The following is a 21,018-nucleotide window of genomic DNA, read 5'->3' on the forward strand; positions in this document are numbered from 1 at the left end:
CATTGATGATTTTCTAGGTGTACGTACATACAACAATACGTGTACACACAGACAAACAAATGTACACACACTCCTCCCTTCCTGCCATACCTTACACAATGCCTACTTTGCACAGAGAAAAGGAGATTATTATTTCAAACAAACTATTTCTCAACCCTATGACACTGAAACCACCAAGTATTTGCCCAAGTACATCAGTCCACCTCCACACACAGTGATAAATTCATTACAGGCAGAACTCAAGAAAGGCACCTTTCTAAATAGAATAAGGTAGTTGGCATTCAGAACATACAGTAAAGAAAGTTTCCAGAGGAAAGTTCTGTATTAAATATAAGTAGTACATAAACCTGAATAATAACCATGTTATCTAAACACATGAGGATGTGGTCACAAAGGTATTAAAACTACGGAAATAACTTTACAATACATCTATAACATAGATATTGAAGTATTATTAGAAGGGCCTTTTTGGCTTTTTTTTTAATAATGCTTCTACATTTTCTCTTTATAAATTCTGTACCTTTGAATATGAAGGACCACTTTCATCGAAGGTATTTTTTCCTCCAGCTTTTTCCAAATCAAAAAGAGCCTAAGAAAATATCTAGAGTTTTTTTATAATTCAAATTTGAAAAAAGTCTAATTCAGTGCTTTATATAGTATTTTAATATTGGTTTTATTCCAACATAAATAGCTGTATATGCCTTGTATATGAAAGAAAATATATAAAATATATTTTAGTCATGTGCAACACTTCCATCACTCAAAAATATAATAGAAAGCTTAGTTTTCCCACTTGATACCAGATTTGAGAGGAAAAAAAGAAGCTTTTTTATATAACAATCACTTTCCGTCAACAAAGCATCCCTTTTTCAGACCATAAGACAAGATAAAATGTAGCAATACTATCTGACAATCCTTTGCCTTATTGCTTTTCTGTGCAGTGAAAATATATTAAAACCAATTCTATGAAAGAATCGATGTAATCTCTAGAGAGGGTGCACATGTTCACTGTGGGCTGAGGCTAGTTAAACTCTAGTGTACACTCTATCAGTAAGTAAAGCTATATTTCAAAAACTTATTTCAGCAGTACATTCTGCCTTTTTCACTGTGAAATGTTGACAAAAGCATTTGATGTTGCCATGATAGAAAGCTTTTTTGACTAAGCTGAAAGTATTCTAAGTGAAACATGAAAACATGAATCAGTGGAGGTAGTTGTCATGCCTTTTAGTATTAACCATCCTATGAGTGTCACTGAGATTTCTATTTCACAGCACTGGGTTTTCAGTCTAGTTGCTCACAGGTAATTGTACACATCATAGACCCTGCTTGGTTTATATTTGAAAATAATCTGTGCTCTATTTAAATAAAAATCTATAGATTCTTGAAAGCTAAAGAGATATTTTGTATTTATTAAAGATTCCAACTGCATTTGAAGTTCCAAAGAGGAGAAAGAGGTCACTTTCTCTTATCAGTAAATCCAACACCCCGTCCCTCCATGCTGTCTCTTAAATAGAGTATTATTTTAACTTCATGCGATTCTTGAAAACAAACTGTTTACAGAAGCTCACAAAATCCATTACACATGGGAGACAAACACATCAGTTCTATACAGCACAGCGGAATGTGAAGTCTGCAGAACCTAGAGGCACAAAACAAAGCATTCTAACAAGAAAACCTTTCCAAGAACAGCCCACAATTTTCATAGGCAGCAGAGAAGCAACATTCAAACACAGATATGACCACCCTACAGCTTGCCCTTACATATAAGATTTCCAGAACAAACCACTAAACACACATCAAGACACATGACAAAAAGTTGTCGACACCACCAAACCTCACTTTCTCTCCCCGGAGCATCCTCTAAGTCTCTTGGAGAGCGAAGAATCAGCTCACCTGCACCGGGTGGCCCCAGCCGTGGGCACAGCCGCACTCTGACCACCACTGCCCCGGGCTGCCCTGCGGCTTGGCCGGGGATTTGGGGGGGCTCTTCCTCGCCGTGTCCCACAGCGGGACCAACTTGCCCCTGCCCTGGCCGCCCCCCGCGGCTCCCCACGAGGGCAGCGCCTGACAGCTGTGCTGGAGGCCCGGCGGATGCTGCTGCCAGCGGCAGGCGCAGTGGCCATCCCTGGCGGCGGGGGGCACATTCCTGCCCCCGTCCGAGCCCTCGGCGCCCCTGCCGCAGCTGTGCTGCCGGGGAAGGTGCCCGTGCATGGCTCGCCCGGGGCTCGCCCTGCCCGCTGGGCATGGACGCGCTGCCGGCGGCGGGGGCGAGGCGCGGCGGCGGGGCCCGGCCAGCCCGGGGGCAGAGCTGGCTAGCGGCGGGGCGGCAGTGGCGAGCGGCGGGGCAGAGCTGGCTAGCGGCGGGATGGCAGTGGCGAGCGGCGGGGCAGAGCTGGCTAGCGGTGGGATGGCAGTGGCGAGCGGCGGGGCATGGCGGAGGCCGGGGCCGGCGGGGGCCGCTGCCCAGCAGCCCCGTGTCAATAGCGGACTCCACTCGCGCAGCCACTTGACAGCATCCCCGCTGCAGGCAGAAGCAATCAATGCTCTGCGTGGCTGGGACGCACGCCTGCATCCCTTTCTGGATGACAAACCACGGGAAGGGAAGGGGGGAAAAAAATACACCCAACAACCAACAAAAACCACTCTTGCGATTTTCAGGAAGATTTAGTCATTTTCTGGCTGACCCTGGCACGAGTCACAGGCACCCTGCTGAAGCACATTTATATGTACAAGCTTTACGGGCAAAGTGCTTTCTTGTGGAAATAGCATCTAGACAAAGTACTGAAAAAGATACTCCTTTACCAATGATCCAAACAGACGCGGGAGTGGTTTTTTCCCTGCATGCCTAAAAAGACCTTGTCAACAAAATTGCATCAGAAGATGCAAATGACAAGTCCGGCAAGAATGTTATCTGCCCTAAAAGCTAAACCACAGCATGAAGTCGGTATGCGCTAATGTGCACAGGCTAGTCTGCACAAACAGCGGAGAGAGCAAGAGGCTGAATTTAAAAATAAAGCCAAAAAGACCTGTGCCACAAGTTAACAACTCTCCAGCATCTTATATATGTAATGTGAATAATCTTTTTGTGTGCAAGGACCTCAAGATTCTGACTGATGTATCATTTTCTCTTCTGTTTTTCACCCCTTAAAAATTCTTTGGTGCTTGCCAATAACCTTCTGTACAGAGTTTTCTGTAAACTCCCGCTTGGGTTTTTCTTCCTAATACCATCTCTTTTCCTGAAATTATCCTGAATTCTTTCTTTGCCAGTATTATATTCTTATAGAAGTGACAGAATTGTAACATGAATAAATCTGGTCTGATTGTTCCAAGCACCTCGACATCTTTAGGGGTGTTCTCCAGTCTCAGGTACCTAAGTCCTTACACCTGTAAGACACTCATTGGATCATGGACCATTGTGTATGTGTATACTTTTTTAAAGATTTTCTTTTATCTGTAGCATATTTCAGCTATATTAACCATAGGAAATAACAAAATTAATTTCTAAAAACAAATACAGGAATGTGTAACAATACTTTTGGGTCTGTTGGTATTCAACTAGTATTTAAGTGCACATAGAAATTAAAAAGAATTAGCAAAATACATAGTTTTACAATTACAAAGTCTAAAACAAATCTGCTTTTAAAGACTTCAGTGTCAAAGACGACTATGACTATCTGCAAATATGCTTTCAAGAGAGATAAATAAATTTTCAAAAATGCATTGATGCAAAAAAACTTGATGCAGTTATTGAATTCCTCCTACATAGTTAACCTGATATTCCTCAAAACTTAGACATTTCTAAAATGCATAACAATAAACCCCGGCAGTAATTCTTGATAAAAAAAACAAAAACAAAAAAAAACTGTTATGGCAATGCTCTAACAGTGGAGAAAATATTTTGACAAAACTGTAGTTTGAATTGCTGCATGTGAAACTCACATCAGTTTAGCTGTATTTCCATTCAAGGTGCTTGTCTCAGTTATACTAAACTGATGTGATAATGCAAGGTTTATTCAGAACTTCACTGAACAGCCAAAATCATACTCCATATACTCTCACATAACAAAAACCCATCTGCAAGAACTCACAGAGCTTGGCATAGAATTAACGTCACTTCATGTTTGAAAAAGAAATATTAATGCACTTCTGAATTGCAAGCATAGATGTGGAAGCCAGCACTTAAAAACCTGAGCTAAGTGGGTCTTCAAGGAAGTCACTGCTACATGTAAAGTAAATGTAAAGTTACATAAACCTGAACCCATCTTTTGCAGTTTTACTCAAGGATAAGAAGTGAAGCTGTGTGAGCTGTCCAGAAAGCTGCTTTCTTCTAGTGCTCAAGGGAATTTCAACTCTAAGCACCTAAAACTTATCTACTGGAAGGTAATTCAAGTCATTACTGCACCACTTCCAGCAGGACTGCCTCCAATAAAAAAATGTATGTATTGACATTATATGAAGCTATAAATCATATATCTAAAACTGTAACATACTTATTTATATACCATAAATATATAGAAAACAAAACACTAATAAAGACAAATTCAGTTTTTGTTTCCATCACTGAAGACCTAAAAAAAAAAAAGCTTTAATGTATCTGTCAAAGCTATTTGGAGAAATCTGGATATTTGCAGAAGTGACCAAAAAATCCAAACAAATTTTAAGAAGTTACTCAAAACAATATATACAATATATATAAATCCAGGGCAAGCAATAGCTACAATAGGATTGGGGAGTGTAAATAATCTACACATTCCACAGCCAGACATAGTCTGTAGACAACCTACACACAAAATTTTGAATAAAGTCAACTGTACCAGGCACCAAAATATCTATCACAAACCTGCCTAGCCCTGTATTTTGAAGCAGTGGATGACCTTTTAGCAACCTTAGTGCACCCCAGTCAGAACAATGAAGGACTATAATGGCATCTTTTTGACTGTAACATTCATGTTAAAACAGTGTATTTGAAATAGCCTCTTATCTGAGTTTTGTTTTTTTAAAGAAATAATTTGACACCACTGAATATAGCCTAGGAGTGTTGGGTAGGCTCAGGGTATTTCATACTTTAAAAATTACTAAAGAAAAGAATTTCTACAAATAAATTATTCTACTGCCAATACTTTTTTTTAAAGGTTGTCATTGCCTATGTGAGACAAAAATGAATATGGGATGCACATGTGCAACTAATTGCCAGACAACATGGTAAGATGGATTCAAAAGATAATGCAATTTCATCCGCTGTAATTGAACCATTGTATGAGAGAGGATGGCACGCACCTCTGGATGAACTTGGATTAACACATGGCTCAAATCCACATGCCCAACTGTCATCCTAATTTGATAGCAACTGGTGCACAGAGCAAAACTGAATATTGTACGATACATGATGTGAACTGCGTTTGACCCAATGCTGTTGTGGAAAAATCTCACTAATTTTCTTTTTAAAGTATTAAGTAGGCATGACAAAATGGAGCAAATAGATTCAGCTGATATTGCACCAGCACAAATAACTGTAACTGGATTACAGCAATGTTGGACATACACCAAAAATAAATGCTGAGAATAGTTTGCTTCAGGCAAAAATGTGCATATGGGAAAGAAAAAGTGCATATGGGAAACAAAAATTATTAATAGAGTTCTGAAAGGGAAGCTACAATCATGGGCAAAGATGATTTAGATGTAGTAACAGATTTTTCCCTCCAACCAAGAATGCAATGTTATGCAACCATAAAAAAATACAGACTAAAAGAAGAATAATAAATGTGGACTGGATCAACATATTAGAGCTCCTAAATTTCTATAAACACTTTTCTTGAAGAAAAAATAATATGAACAATTACTAGCACAATAGAAAAACTACTAAAATGAGTCAAAGGCAATTTCTTTGCAAGTTTTTTGTTTGGTTTATTGGTTACTGAAATGCAATCTTGTATAGAAATAATATTCTCAGTGGTGACATGGACTTGAAGGAATGGTTGTGATTAGTCCAAGATTAGGTCAGGAGCCAACTGATCCAGTGTAAGTAATTGTTGTCATAGTGTAGCCAGGAAATCTTCGACAAATAATTTGATCTCCATAACTATTCATATGCAAAATAAAAATTAAAAAAAAAACAATAAACCTAATAAAAAACCAACATCACTTCATCTAATGAAACCAGAACCTAAGAGGTGGGGAAAGACACAGCTGAAATAAAACAACTCAGCTTCTATTTCAGGTCTGTCTACTCCTCTCTTCTTCGTATTCAAGGCAAGAAGCACGTAGGAGTACAACACCAAAAATAAAACAGTAGAAGAAAAATATAATAAAAGACAGCTATTTAAAAAATCCACCATTAAGGAAATTCCACTGGAAATCTATCAATGATTTTCAAGAGTAATATTTTGCTTACTTAAAAAAAAAAAAAATGATCCCCATATCCTTTACACAGCAGGATGGGTCTCAATCTTAGAGGTTTTGCACAAAAATACCAGCACAGCAGTGAGATACAGCTGCCTGCACAACATATCTGTCTGTGTGATCAAGGGCATGTTCTTTTCATTTTTATCAGAGGCTGGAAAAGCTGAAGGAGCTACAAACACAAACATATCCATTTTCAGTGTTAGCTGCATGTCCTAGGGTTAACATAAGGACAATCATTTAGAAATCAAGATCCAATGAAAGAGAAAAATGACAAGCGTTTGGAAGGGAGCTATATCAAGAGAAGAAAACAACCCTCAGCTGGGAATATTAAGTCACAGTCAATCATGTCAATGCTGGTGGAGAACAGCACAGCAGGTTTACCAATTTCACATCCAAGTGAATCAAAGAGTCATAAAATTTCAGTGGAGTGAAATACAAGAGTGTTTCCATGCCAATACAGGAACTTCCCTTACTGGACCTGCTATTTTCAGGTAGAGGTGTTGTGCTGGATTCAGCTGAAGTAGGGGTAATTTTCTTCACAGTAGCTGGTATGGGACAGTGTTCTGAATTTATGCTGAACACAGGGTTGATAATTCAGAGATATTTTTGTTGTTGCTGAGCAGGGCTTACACAGAGCCAAGGCCTTTTCTCCTCCTTGTATTGCCACAATGGCAAGGGGGCTGGGGATGCACCTATTTACAACAGGTGGCTTTTGATTGAGAAGAAGAAATTTAACTATGCCAGGTCTCCATTCAGTTAGCAACATAAGCAGAAAAGTATACCATGAATATGCAGCATATATCCATAGAATGAGTTAATCAGGAGCCTTATTACAGTTACATTGCATACAGATACATGCACAGTGTGAATTGTATATATTGTGTAAAGGAAGAGGACAATACAGCCAAGCTAGAATTTTTATTCCAGTGCTGGCTATCCATGTAGAAAATAAAAATGCCAATTAGCTGGCTCAGACAATCTCTTTTAGGTGTACTGCCTATGACAATATAGTCTTTCTAACTGATTACTTTCCGGTAGATTTATTTCAAAATAAATTTATGAGCAGACAATGAGAAATTATTTCTTCACTATGAAGCTATTTGTGCTACATTCTTAATATATCTTTGAAGAATTTGACACAGTTCTGTCACTATCTTGTTATGGGCCAGTTATAAGGTTGCACGGCAGATGAATGGAAGGCAGAAAGATGCGAGAACACATCACAGCCAAAAAAAGATGAGGTTTAGAGCACACACTACCAAGAATTCAAGAAACTAAGCTCCCTCTTCAGCCTTTGGAAAGCAAAGATTTAACAGAGACTAACATGAACTTCAGAACAAAAGAAAAACCAATTGATGGAACAGGACTGATTCAGTATTAAAATAACAAAAATCAGTCTTGCTTCTCTGCAGTCCATACATGGCCACCCTTGAGATTTCATTTCAGTTGAAAATATTATCTAAAAATATTTCCCAAACAGAAATATGCTAGCACATTTTTGTAAAGGAATTAGATGCAGGTCAATGTGCTGTGTATTTAAATGGCAGGGACAGTCCCTGTAACAAGAAAGGGTGATTTGGAAGCAAGATGAATCCCTGATGGCTCTATAATGAAAATAGCTTTACCCGTATACACAGCTGCTCTAAACTGTCTTCATTACTTTCAAGAGTAAAACCACGCTGTTAGCATTATTTGGAGCCTCAATAACATTACATTTTATCTACACCAGGTGACCTCAAAGGCTGGACACATTGCTTTTTGCTTTGAAGAAGTTTTTGAGCTTAATGCAGGATGGACAAGGTAGAATTCTAGAGTCTGTGTTATAGAGTAGGTCAAACCAGCCACAATTCTCAGACTAACACTGCACAAATAAAGAAAAGCAAGATAATGGCTAAGATAAAAAGTAGTTTCTCTGTATAAATGGATGTAAACACAGCCTGCTACTCATAGGTACTTAGTTTTGTGAAGAGAAGACCTAATTGTGAGGATTTTTTTTTAAAAAACCATAAAAAAAATCCAGGAAATAAACCCTCAGTTACAAAACACATGAATTCTCTTGGAACCACTTGCTGTATGAGGAAAATAATCTGTCCTACATAAAAGGACCACAAACAAAGCACATTAGCTTCTGAAGGCAAAAGTTATTATTTATTGTCCAGTGGCAAATTACATTTAGGTAATTCAAACAAATCTGGTCTCTTTCTCCTTTTGGTAGAAATCTCAGATGCTCTGCTTTTCTAATTTGGGATGGCAAACATGATTGTAAGAAATAAGGCCAGAAGAAATGAGCAACCTGAAATTGAAGCCTTGACAACTTACAGAATCATAGAATTATCAAATTATTAGAATTGAAAGGGACCTTAAAATCATCTAGTTTCAACTCCTCTGCCACAGGCAGAGACACCTTCCACTAGATTTTGCTCAAATCCCTATCCAGCCTGGCTTTTAACACTCCCACCAAACAGCATCAACAAGATCTCCAGGCAACCTGCCCCAGTTCCTGACAGCAAAGAATTTCTTCACTGTATCTGATCTAAATCTGCCCTCCTTCATTTTAAGGCCATTCCCCTTTGCTCTATCACTACATACCCCTGTAGAAAAGGTTTGTAGTCCCTTGTAGTCCCTGTCTATCCTTCTTTCACCCCTTTATGTCCTGGAAAGCTGCCACAAGGTCTCCATGCAGCCACCTGCTTTTCCAGTATGAGCAGCACTCACTCTCACAGCCTGCATTCATAGCAGAGGTGCTCCAGCCCCCTGACTAACTTAGCAGCTGCCCTCTGCTCTTTTTCTGACATGTCCATTATTTCTTGTGTTGGGGACCCCACTCCAGGTGGGATCAAACTAGAGCAGAGTGGGGGGAGGGACATTTTCCTCCCTCACCCTTCTGTCCATGCTGCTTTGGATGCAGCCCAGGATATGACTGGCTTCCTGGGCTGCGTCCACATTGTCAGGACACATCGAGCTTCTCATCCACCATCACCCCTAATTATTTCTCTCCAGGACTGCTCTCAGTCCCAGTTCTCCTCACATCCTGTACTGGTACTTGGGATTTTAACAACCCATCTGCAGGACCTTTCACTTGGCCTTGCTGAACTTCATGAATTTACAGACCCATCTCTCAATCTTGTCAAGGCCCCTCTGGCAACGCTTCCCTCCAGCATGACTACCACACCACACAGCCTGGACTCATCAAGAAACTTGCTGAGGGTGCATTTGAATCCTCTGGCCATGTCACTTTAGCAGGAATAGTGCTAAAGACTGACCCCTGAAGACACCACTTGTCATTGCTCTCCAACTGGGCATTGAGCCATGGACCACAACTCTTTGAGTGTGACCTGCCCATCAACTCCTCATTCAGCAAGTGGTTCATCTGTCAAACCCACATCTCTGCAGTTTAGAGACAAGGTTATAGGATATGAGGATATAGGGTAGAAGACAAGGCTGATTTCATAGAAGTACAGTCTACATTCCTAAAGGAGATGTAAGGACAAATCAAAGAACAGATGAGTAGTCATGTACTGAAAATGTGTATTGCAAGGCTTTTGTTTCACTTTGCATCATTTATTAAAACAAATTCCAACATTTAGCTAAGCAAGGCTGCTCTTCAGTCAAATAGCTCCTGCACTGAGAAACATTCGCCTGAGTTACTTTCAACTTCCATCTCCTTGCTTTCATCCATTTATTTTTATTCTCCAATTTTACTTCAGATCATTCTCTATCCCCCTCAGTAATCATTATTTTCCAATGAAAGGTTCCTAGGGTTTGTTAGTCTGTTTATTCAGTCTATCAGCTACTCTGTCCTAGGTCAGCTCCATCCTATAAGCATTCAATTTTTTTCTTCCAACTTTATCCAGTCTAAAGAGGATTAGACCTTTGCAGGTTTGTGTGATAGCAAGCTGTTAGTGACAGATTAGTTACCAGAACACCATGACAAAAACAAAACAATACCAAACAAACTAAATGAATAATCCCTGGAATAAATACAAGTTTATAAAAACAGTCCACACACTTGGGGCCTCTTTGCAACACCATTCTTGGCAAACTATATTAATTTCATCAATGTCCTGGAGTATGACAGTATTAATTTAAGAGAACCTACCTTTGTGCAATCTGGGGTTTTTTTAACATCATGTGTTACACCTTAAAACTCAGTCTCTTCATCATTCAGTTAAGAATATCACATTGATACCATACTATGCTACAGTATTCTTCACCCCCTTTTGATATGTGTTAGAATGTGTCCAGTTTTCTTTCACTAACATTAGATTACATCATTCCCAAATATATTACAGCAATACTCCATGGCTTTTCTTCTCTGTACTGTTTCATAAAAGTATGGTCACCAATATCTTCTTTTATACAAAGGATTTTGTTTTATGTACATAAATCATTTGTATGTGCATGTTACTTGAATTTCATAAACAGAACAATGTCAGTTGTCTCAGAGAAAGAAATGGAAAAAATATTGTAAGCAATTACTGTAGTAAAAAAGAAATGTTCCTCTGAAGTGCATTGTTAATTCATGGAACTTGGTCACATAGCTAAAACAAAGCTTAAATTGGCAGCCTTGTTGGAAGTTGTGGTTACAATTCTTCTATAATATATATATATAAATATAGCTCAGGAGATGAAAATAAATAAATTAGCATTAATTGAATAGTACCAGGAGAAATAAACATTGCCATTGGAAGATACCTCTGAAAGAGTGGACAGCACTTTTCCTGAATTTTTGTCTCAGTACCACCACAGTGCATGAGTTTTTATTAAAAATAAAGATTTACTCGAATGTGAAAGTGTATTTTTAACTAGTTCATGATGACACGTTCTTCTACCATTTCAATCAGACATAATTTTGTTCCCTTATGACTAATGACTGATTAGTGAATTGCTTTTATGCCAAAATAACAGTTTCTAAATATGTTCTTAAATAGATATAATGATTGCAAAAAATTACAACAGGAAAAAAAAAAAAAAAGAGCATTTTATCAACAACTGTGCTCCAGATCACTTTCAGCTAATGAATGTAGTGACTTTTGAAGGCAATACAGAAAGTCTTAGAGGAAGAGTTAAATGAAAATTTATCATAAGGAACTATTTCTTATTTAATGCTTCTCAGAAAGTATTTTGGAGTAGTGAAACTGAGCATACAGTGTTACAGTAAGAGCAATTCTCTAGAAAGAGAGCTACTGGAGTGCTACTGAACTCAAAACTGGAGCTGGACATGAAGGGTAACAAAAAAGCTTCCTATAGGTGCACCAGCAACACAGGAAGACAAAGAGATATGTGGGGATATAGTGACAAAAACATGGAAAAGCCTTTGTTGTGAAGTGACTTTGCTTTCTCAGTGTTTATAGGCGAGGTCTGCTCTCCAGCCTCCCTAGACCCTCCAGTGACCAGTGGAGTCCAGGGCTGGAACTGCTACCCACAGCACAAGAATATGAAACTAGAGACAACTTAGGTAAGTTGGATGCACAAGAGTTCATGGAACTGGATGGAAGGCATACGAAAGTGTTTATGAAACTTGCCAGCATTGTAGTGAGACCTCTGCTGTTGTTGAAAGGCTGTGGTGTCAGAAGGAGCCTTGATAACTGAAAAATAAAAATATCGTATCCATCTTCCAGAAGGGTAAGAGGAGAATCTGGGTAACTAAAAGGTAAGCTTCTTAATTTCAGTCTGTGGGATGGTTACAGAACAAATCAAAACAAAAAGTTCACAGTTCACAATCTGCAGGGAGCTGTTGATCTACTGATCAGCATCTGTCATTCATAGGAATCGTGATGAATTGGAGAAGTACATTAGAATCTTCAGAAGTTCAAGGAAGGAAATGTGAAGTCTGGCACCTTGGGAGGAATACTCCCATGCAACAGAACTGATTGGGGACTGACTGCCTGGAAGCAGGCTTGCAGAGAAGAGGCTGAGGGCCTCATGGACAAGTTGAACAGGAATCAGCAGTGTGTCCTTACAGGAATTGAGGTAAACCTTATACTGGTCTGCATTAGTAGGAGTATAGGAAGGACATCAAGGAAACTGACTCTTCACTTTGCTGAGTGTTATGAAAACACCTCTGAAGTACTGTGTCTCTTTAGGGCAAAAAAAACAGAGATGAACAAACTCGAGTCAAGTGAAGAGGGTCAATGGACTGGAGCATGCGAGTGTGTGTCATTTGAGCCAGAAAAGGTGCTAAGGAGCAAATCCAGCTGACCATCTTCTTAAATGGATGGTTAAAGAGAAGCCAAAATTCAGGGCAAAAGGCAAGGGCCAATTAACACAAGCTGCAGAAATGAAAATATCATCAGATGTTAGAGAAAAAAATTGCCGTTAATGTGATCTGGAGCAAGTTTCCCAGCTTATTTAAACCACAAATGCTTACAGAAGTGCTGCAAATGCTTCCTTTACTCAACAAAGATCCCCTAGCACATCTTTTGATGTTTGACTGGTCAGTCAGTCTTTGGTGTCTCCACTTGAAGCAAGTATAAATCAGATGAGAAAATTACTTTAATGTAAACAGAGATAATTGCTTGGTAGAAGGGACAATTTTTTCATGGTTCCAAAACTAACTAGAGTAAGCTCAGTCTTGTTTACCTGATTGTTTCCTCCCAACTGTTTTAAAAATAATTCTAACTGCAGATCTTGGCAGGTGAAGACCAACTATTTCAGTCTGGAAAATTCACACTATGTATCTGCCAACAAGTAGAATGTGAGAAAACTGAAGAAAGTATTAAAAAAAACCCAAACCAAACAATCCATAATAAATTGGCCTCATATTCATTATCCTAGGACATCCAACATGGCAAAAGAGACTGCCAAATTGCATTTAATACTAATGGCCCGTTCTCTTTCAGAATAGAAATAATACATTTGTTGTCAACAACTTTTGGTGTAGATATGTTAGTAGATTATGATGGGATTAGGTGTTTGAAGTTTGTAGACAAAGTATTTGTTTGACAGAGTTGAGGGTTTAATTGCAAGTTTTCTAAATCCTTTATTGTTTGCAGAGTTGTTTTAGGGACAATGCACCAATAATCAATTTTAAACCAGCAGGAACGTCAGGGCCCTGAGAACACTGTGAAGCTGATTGTCCCTGTCCACCTCCCCATGTGCTACCCTCACCCCCAGACCCCATTTCTGCTTAGTCTGGGGCCAGCAGTCTCAGCTTCAGGACTGCCCCGCAGCATATGGTCTCCAGCTCCACTACAGCTATGCTCTGCCCAGTCACAGTCATGGCTCACAAGTTTAAGGCATGAGGGAGTCAAAAGCACAAGCACATTTGCTGAAGGACCTGCTGTTAAGGAGGCTTCCATGTCCGACCATACAAGAGCGACTCAGACACTTGTTCCCCCTGAGCAGAAACCTTCACAGCAACATACCTCTACACCCACACCAGCTTTCCTTACCGATTCCCAGGCTTCCCATAGCAGTGTTTTAGGCATCCAGATCCTTAAACCAAATTAATTTTGGTGCAATAAAAAACAAAACAACAGCCCAAGCTGGTGGCTTTAAGAAGGACCCCAGACAATGTAACCCCTGGGCTTTTACCCACTCTACGATCTGAATGCTGGAAAATCTGGAGTAATTTGCTCCTGCTGTGTTCAGCACACATCTGGATGGGCCAACAGATGCCCTTTGTTGTGTGAAGGCTCAGCTGTTCATGGCCTCTTGGCTTGGGCCCATGCCCCCAGAGCTCAACCTTCAGCTCCATCAGAAGCCCCACAATGAACTCCCTGCACGGTTCCTCAATGCTGCTCCTGTGTGTCCTGTGATATTTGAGGACACACATGCATACTTGTGAGTACAAACTTTCTGTTCCAAGTTTAAAGTAGCCCAGGTAGATTTAGATTCTTATCTCCTCACAGCAAAATAATTCACAAAACTTTTACAGGCATAAAGTAATTAATGTTACAGCTGGAATTTTGGCAGCAAAATTCAAAAACCAATTATCTATGTAAAGCCATGCAAATAACTTCTCTATTGAATGGCTTCTATGACCTTCAGTTATTCATTATTTTTCTCTTCTAAGACATTTGAGATTCACTTTTCTTTGGACAGAAATCTTTTGCAAAGATCTGTCAGCAGTGTTTTGCCAATACATTTATGTATTTGTCATCTAAAAGTAATCTACATGCCCAATTAAAACAGAGGTTCGTACTAAATCAATATTAGAAGTTAATATTTCGCTCTTACTGAAATAGGCTGTCTTCTGCTTCGGCTAACATAAAATACACACCATGACTCAGATTGTATTTGATCTACCTGTTCAAAAAAGGAAAGCACAATAAAAGCTGTGTTTACAAAACTACTGGAAGTAGGATGTCGTTTTCCACAGCAGCCCATATATTAAGACAGCCAAGATAAGTTGTCCATGGAATCTAACAGTCTTGAGCTTACTCTGGATGGGACTCAACATATTCACAAGATAACAGATCTTGACCTAAAATCAAGCCTTTCCACTCTTGAGAGTATCTTGGTCCAGTATCCTGACCAAGTTGACCATCAAAACCAGGCAGTCCTGGACAACAGTGATGAGACCCTCTGTGCTGGGTGCCTGTCTTCAAAGAGAAGCATCCACTTCTCAAGAGCACAGCCGAAACCCATTGATCTTACCATTAGTAAGAAAAGCCTGACAGTGAGTGCAGGATGTCTTGCCTAAGGTCATCCTAGCTGATTGTAGCTTGGTCAGTAATGATAGCAACAGCCTAGCAATCAGGTACTTATTCCCTGAACCTGATCTAGATTAATTTTGGCTGATAACAATTCATAATGGATGGAATTGCCTGTGACTCTAACTTAAATGTTTCATGGAAGACAGCAGATGAATACCAGAGCTCTCAGACTATAAATATTAATTCTAAAAATAAACAATCAAATAAATAAATAAAACCAAGACTTGATGATCCTCATCATTTCTAAACTAAAGCTGAAAACTCTTGATATTGATTCCCCCATTCTGAAACACACACCTTCCAGAATCTGAGTCCTACCCTTTGCTAAAAGTAGACTGAAAGTTGTTTCATGTTCTTCCTTTTTCTGAGCATCAAGACACAAATAAATATTGCAAGATACATTCTGGTTTTGACAGAAAAAAAAAAGAACAAAATAAAACCAATCATTATAGACTGGTTTTTGTTTTTTTTTTTATTGCCACCATACAACATCTGGGATCTACTATACTTCTTTAGGTAAAACCTGTCACATCAATAAATTCCATGACATTTATTTTAAACTTCACCTCCAGACTGAAGTGACCAACCTGACTCCTCCTGACTGTATAGGGAGAAATGGTCAGGCACACATCTTTGTTTTTCCATGTGTCTACATGGACAGGTAAGCAACATATGGAATGTGTTACTGTCTGCTTTTTTTAAACCTCTCCCTGTGAGATGAACTGAGCTACCTCCAGAACCTTTTCTAGATTACAAACCATTCAGCAAAATCTACTGACATTAACAAGTAGTTCAAGGGCAGTCAAAAATACATTTTCTGGTAGCCTCCCTGGTTACCAAGTAAAAAGAATGGCTCCAGCTTTTCTGTCTGCTCCTGTCAGCAACCCAAGGACAGTGCACATGGTTTCATGCAGATCCAGCTCACAGAACCACAGAATAGTTGGGGTGGAAAGGAACCAGTGCTAACCGGAGGGGAAAGTATCACCTCCTTCAGCTTGCTGGCTCAGCTCAGTGCATCCTACGGGACTCTTGGCCTCTTCTGCTGCAAGGGCAAGTTCATGGTCAACTTGGTGCTCACCAGGACCACCTGTTCCATCTCTGCAGCCAATTCATGAATGGCATTCACCCCCATACAACCCCTTGAAAAACTTCATGGCAGAGCTCAGCTCTCACTGTGGGTCCAGCATGGAAGAAAGAAATGGCTGTATAGGATTTGGCTGACTTATTAGGGTACTCATCCCCTGAGGGAAGGAGCTGGGTTCCAGTGTAACTTAAATTCAAGTGTTATTTTATAAATGTCTTTTACAATGTTCAAATAAATCTCTTTGCTTTGACTGTCAAGCATCAGGAAAACTGTAAAAAAATAAACCTACAAGTCTGGAGCACTTTGGGATTGGTGCATATCAGGATACATGAAAGAATTTCAATAGTAGGACCTTTACAGCCGGTTCCAGTCATCACAGAAGGGGTTAGAGAGAGAACCTTGCTTCTCAGTGACCTAGAGGGCTCAGCATAAACCAGTAGGCTCAAACACAACAAAAAGATGAATAAATAGGACATGTTGTTTTTCTGGGACTGTGGTATTTTAACTGAACTAACCTGTAAGAGAAATGCTCACCATGCTTACCAGCTAGCCAACACTGCTGATGTGGCAATTATTTTCAATTGCATTTTTTTCCTCACAAAAGTTGTCAATCCATCTGTAAAATGTATATATATCATAGCATTCAAAAGGCAACAATTCAGACCAAATTAATCTTCAGTCCTGAAAAGTAATTAATTTCTTCTCGTAGTCTGAATCTAGAAACTTGATGGTACATTACAGCCCACTTAGTCAATTTATAATAAGCAAAATTTATTCATTGAGGAAAGGTCCCTATTTGTTCTGATTTAAACTCTGTCTCACAAATGGCTGAGTGACACAATGACCATAACTAGACTGGGCTGGACACTGAACAGTGCACTGATCTATACCTTAGCATGTGTGCACTGCACTGGGTATGATTGGTCAGAAGATACAGAGAATTAAAGTTCTGTCTCCTTCCCCATATGCAAATAAACACCATATTTAAACAGGCAAAAGCAGCTCAGAATTTGGTTCTTAGTACTCCCATCTTTATTACAATCACATTTCTGCTTCAAGAGGCAGATCCCATCAGATTCTAAATCATTCTGATTGTGGTAATTTCCATATTTTACTAGACCTTTCGCAATTCTGTAGTTATTGATGTTAACTACAAAAAGAATAACCCTCAATTTCTCCAGTAATGAACCACGATTTTCTCCCCAGACCCTGAGGGTGACTTTGAAAAGAATGTTAGTTATCTCTAATGGAGATATGTAAACAGATGTTATATTTGTCATCTGATTAAGCTTTCCAGAATGATCGTTAAAGTCACTTACCCATATGGAACGTCATATGTACCTACTGTTTAACTGGGCAAAGCATATTCCTTGGTCTGAAGAAAATATATAATTTGTGATATTTTAGAACAGCAAAGAATATGGATTTTTCTTCTATTCTCCTTTGGAATTATATTGGGGTTATCTTGATGAAGCTGTTTTCAGAACTCCTTTCTCATCTGCAGCACAACAGCGTGTACAGACAATCAAGATCTTATGGATGAAATTACTTACTTATTCCTGTGACTGCTGGCTTTGACCACTTCTTCTGCCAAAGTGCTTTTATGTTTCACTAGGGAAGCCATTTAAAATAACATTATCACCTGTGGTTATTGCATATGCCTAGTTTTCTCACCATTGAAGTTGAAAGCTTTGGGTCTAATTTGCAACAAGATCAAAAAACACACCAAAAAATGCATCTGATGTCAGCACGAATTTTCTCATACACTTCACCTGCTTTACAAGGCTGAGCAAATTCCTGAATTATCAAGCATGAATAAATCAAACATCCAGAATTAGTATGAAAGTGAGTTTAGGTTTTCATTTTGGGTTTTTTTCTGTTGCTTTGTTTGTTGGTCTTTTCTTATTTCCCCGTGCTCTAATTTGCCCTAGAGTTTTTTTCTGAGTGATTATCTCTCCTTTCTCCCCTCCTGGTTCCCAGCTGCACTTTCTTTATCCTGTCTTTCAAAGAACCCATCAAGACAGATGGATTCATATAACCACCAATGCCCAGTTTCAAAGCTACTCAGACTCAAAATGTGGCTGTGTTAACACAGAGCTGTTCCCAAATTCATACAGTCTGTCTCTCAGTCAGATTTATTATACTGGGGCATAGAACAGAAAGACTGTGCTTTCAGTTCCAATAAACATACGCATCCAAGGATGGAGTGACTTGTTATGGCAAAAGGCTAACTTTATCTTGAAGCTAATCATGCTTAATCCCTGGGAAAATTATACCCATGCACTTTGGTTAGCAGTGGGAGCAGTAAGAACGTTCAGCATGTGCAAGAAAAAATAGCTCTTTGAAGACTTAATTATTATCTTTAGCAAATATATGGAGAGCCTTTGTGAGTTCTGGATTGTAACTCAGCCAAATTTGTTTGCATTTTCAAAAGAACCACCATTAAAGAAAATAATCTGGCTCTTCTAGAAGTGCTGGAATGTCAGAAATACAGAAATATCAGTCCATAAATGACTAAATTATAATGGATAAAAATGGTCAGATCAGCTAGCTTGAGGCAGACACAGAACATGGAAAATTTCAGTTTGACATTTCAGAGTTTCAAAGTTACACACTGCAAAATGTTTGCACAGACAGAATCAAGCCATTCTAATAGTAAAAGATTTTATCAGTTCTGACCACCTTTGCTGGTTTTAGTTGGGCTGGAGTTCATTTTCTTCATAGTAGCTGTTACAGGGCTGTGTTTTGGATTTGTGCTGGAAACAGTGCTGGTAACACAAGGATAGTTCATTACTGCTGAGCAGTGCTCACACAGAGCTGCGGGCTGGCTTTTGCTGCTCCTCACCCCATCCCACCAGTGAGGGGGCTGGGGGTGCACAAGAAGCTGGGAGGGGACACAGCTGACCCTGACTGACCACAGGGATATTCCAGACCACAGGGCATCATGCTCTGTAGATAAAGTCGGGGGAGAAAGAAGAAGTGGGGGACATTTGGAGTAAGGATGCTTTTCTTCCCAGGTTCCCATTAAGTGTGATGGACTGTTGTCCTAGGGATGGCTGAACACCTGCGTCACCATGGGAAGTGGTGCATGAATTCCTTGTTTTGTTTTGCTTGCACAAGCAGCGTTTGATTTACCAGCTAAACTGTCTTTATTTCAGCCCACGAGTCTTCTCACTTTGACCTCTCCAGTTCTCTCCCTGCTTCCAGAGAGGGGAGTGAGTGAGTGGCTGTGTGGGCCTGAGCTGCTGACTCGGATTAAACCGTGACAATATCAAATTCAGCTGTGACAGCTATGATGTAATAAATATAATTGCTTTCTCCAGTTAAGTATGATTTTTACTAAGTCTATAATTTATCTCGACCAGACTTTTTCCATGAAATACACTTAAACATTTCCTATATAATTTTCCTTTTTTGTTGTTTTTTGTTTTGTTTTGTTATAGCATAAGTAATACAAAAAGAAATGCCCACTCTTTTCTACATCCACTTGATTCAGATTTCCAGACAGTGCTGCATGAGGTACAGGTTTCTTTGTCCTCATGGCAGCTTCTCCAGCCAGTTTTGCTCTCTTCCCCTTCACCTTTCCCTTCTTCTCTTTCCACATCTGTTTGTTTCAGCCTCCAATATTCAAGCTCCTGATTATACTTCCATTCCCCTGGCTGAGACATTGTGACACATTTTATTGGTTTTTTTACTATTATTTCTGTCATAAGAGAAAGGCACTTCCAAGCCTCCTCCTTCTTGCTCTCATTTAGATATTTCAGGTACCAAGAAATACATTTTCAGACCTTCACCAAGAAATTCTCTAATGAAAATTGTTAGCAGTTTTGTTACAAAATGCTTCAGCATCCACCTGAGAGTTGGCAAACATATTAAAAAGAAGATATGCTAGCCAAGACACTTTCAAGTACAGCTTGAATGATGCTGTAAAGGAGAAACAAGCCACCAGTGTATGTATGAGCGGATCTAGCAAATTCATGTTAATTAATTTTTGTACTTCATTAAAGAAACCAGGATTCACAATTTAATGGACCTTGGATTTTACTTCTCATCTCTGTCCTGTGACAGTCCAGAGAATCTTAATGGCAGTCTCAACCAAATTAGCACAGACTTTCATTTATTATATTCTTGTTGAAATTAAAAGTAATGAGATAAAGCACAAAATAATGAAAACAGCAAGTAAATAAACATGGATTAAATATAAAACACATTACACCTTTTACATACAAAAAAAAGACTCTTTTTGAAGGTTACCATTAAGTACACATTATCAAATACCCTTAGAATCACAGTATCCTATAATGGTTTGGGTAGAAGGGACTAGATCATCTAGTTCCAACCCCTCTGCCATGGGTGGGGAACCTTCCACTGGACCAGGTTGCTCAGAGGCCTGTTCAACCTGGCATCCACAGGTTCTCTAAGCAAACTCTTCCAGTGCCTCACCACCCTGATAATTAAGGATTTTCTCCTAATACCTGATCCAAGTCTACCCTCTTTCTGTTTAAAGCCATTACTGTCTTACCATAACAGGCCCTGCCAAGAAGTTTGTTCCCATCTTTCTTACAGGTACCCTTTTGGTACTGGAAGATGCTGTAAGGTCTCCCCAGAGCCTTTTCTTTTCCAGTATGAACAACTTCAACTGTCTTAGACTGTCCTCATCAGAGAGGTGCTTCAGCCCTCTGAGCATCTTTGTGGCCTTCTCCAGACTTTCTCCAACATGTCCACATCCTTTTTATGTGGGTGGTCCCACACCTGGACATACTTCTCCAAGTGAGGGTCCTGCTGTGTTGTCCCTCCAACAGATATCAATGAGGACCAGGGCCTGTGAATCTGAGACTGATCCACTGTCTATAGAGAGACTCATCAGCCAAA

At 39.4% G+C, this 21,018-nt stretch overlaps 1 protein-coding gene across 20 annotated transcripts in view; it reads right to left on the reverse strand.

The window, feature by feature from the left end:
• The window catches only part of DLG2 (discs large MAGUK scaffold protein 2), a 986,158-nt gene that overhangs the window by 415,186 nt on the left and 549,954 nt on the right, over nt 1-21,018 (reverse strand). For 5 of the 20 annotated variants that reach the window (XM_033516405.1, XM_033516403.1, XM_033516394.1 and 2 more), the window contains exon 1: nt 1,894-2,211. The exons of the other annotated variants lie outside the window; for them this stretch is intronic. In XM_033516405.1, the coding sequence (XP_033372296.1) occupies nt 1,894-2,211 (318 nt within the window). Of the gene's footprint in view, nt 1-1,893; nt 2,212-21,018 lie in introns of those variants that run through there. 20 annotated transcript variants of the gene reach the window in all.

The sequence above is a fragment of the Parus major genome, chromosome 1 (genome assembly GCF_001522545.3).
Source record: "Parus major isolate Abel chromosome 1, Parus_major1.1, whole genome shotgun sequence".
Classification (NCBI taxonomy): domain Eukaryota; kingdom Metazoa; phylum Chordata; class Aves; order Passeriformes; family Paridae; genus Parus; species Parus major.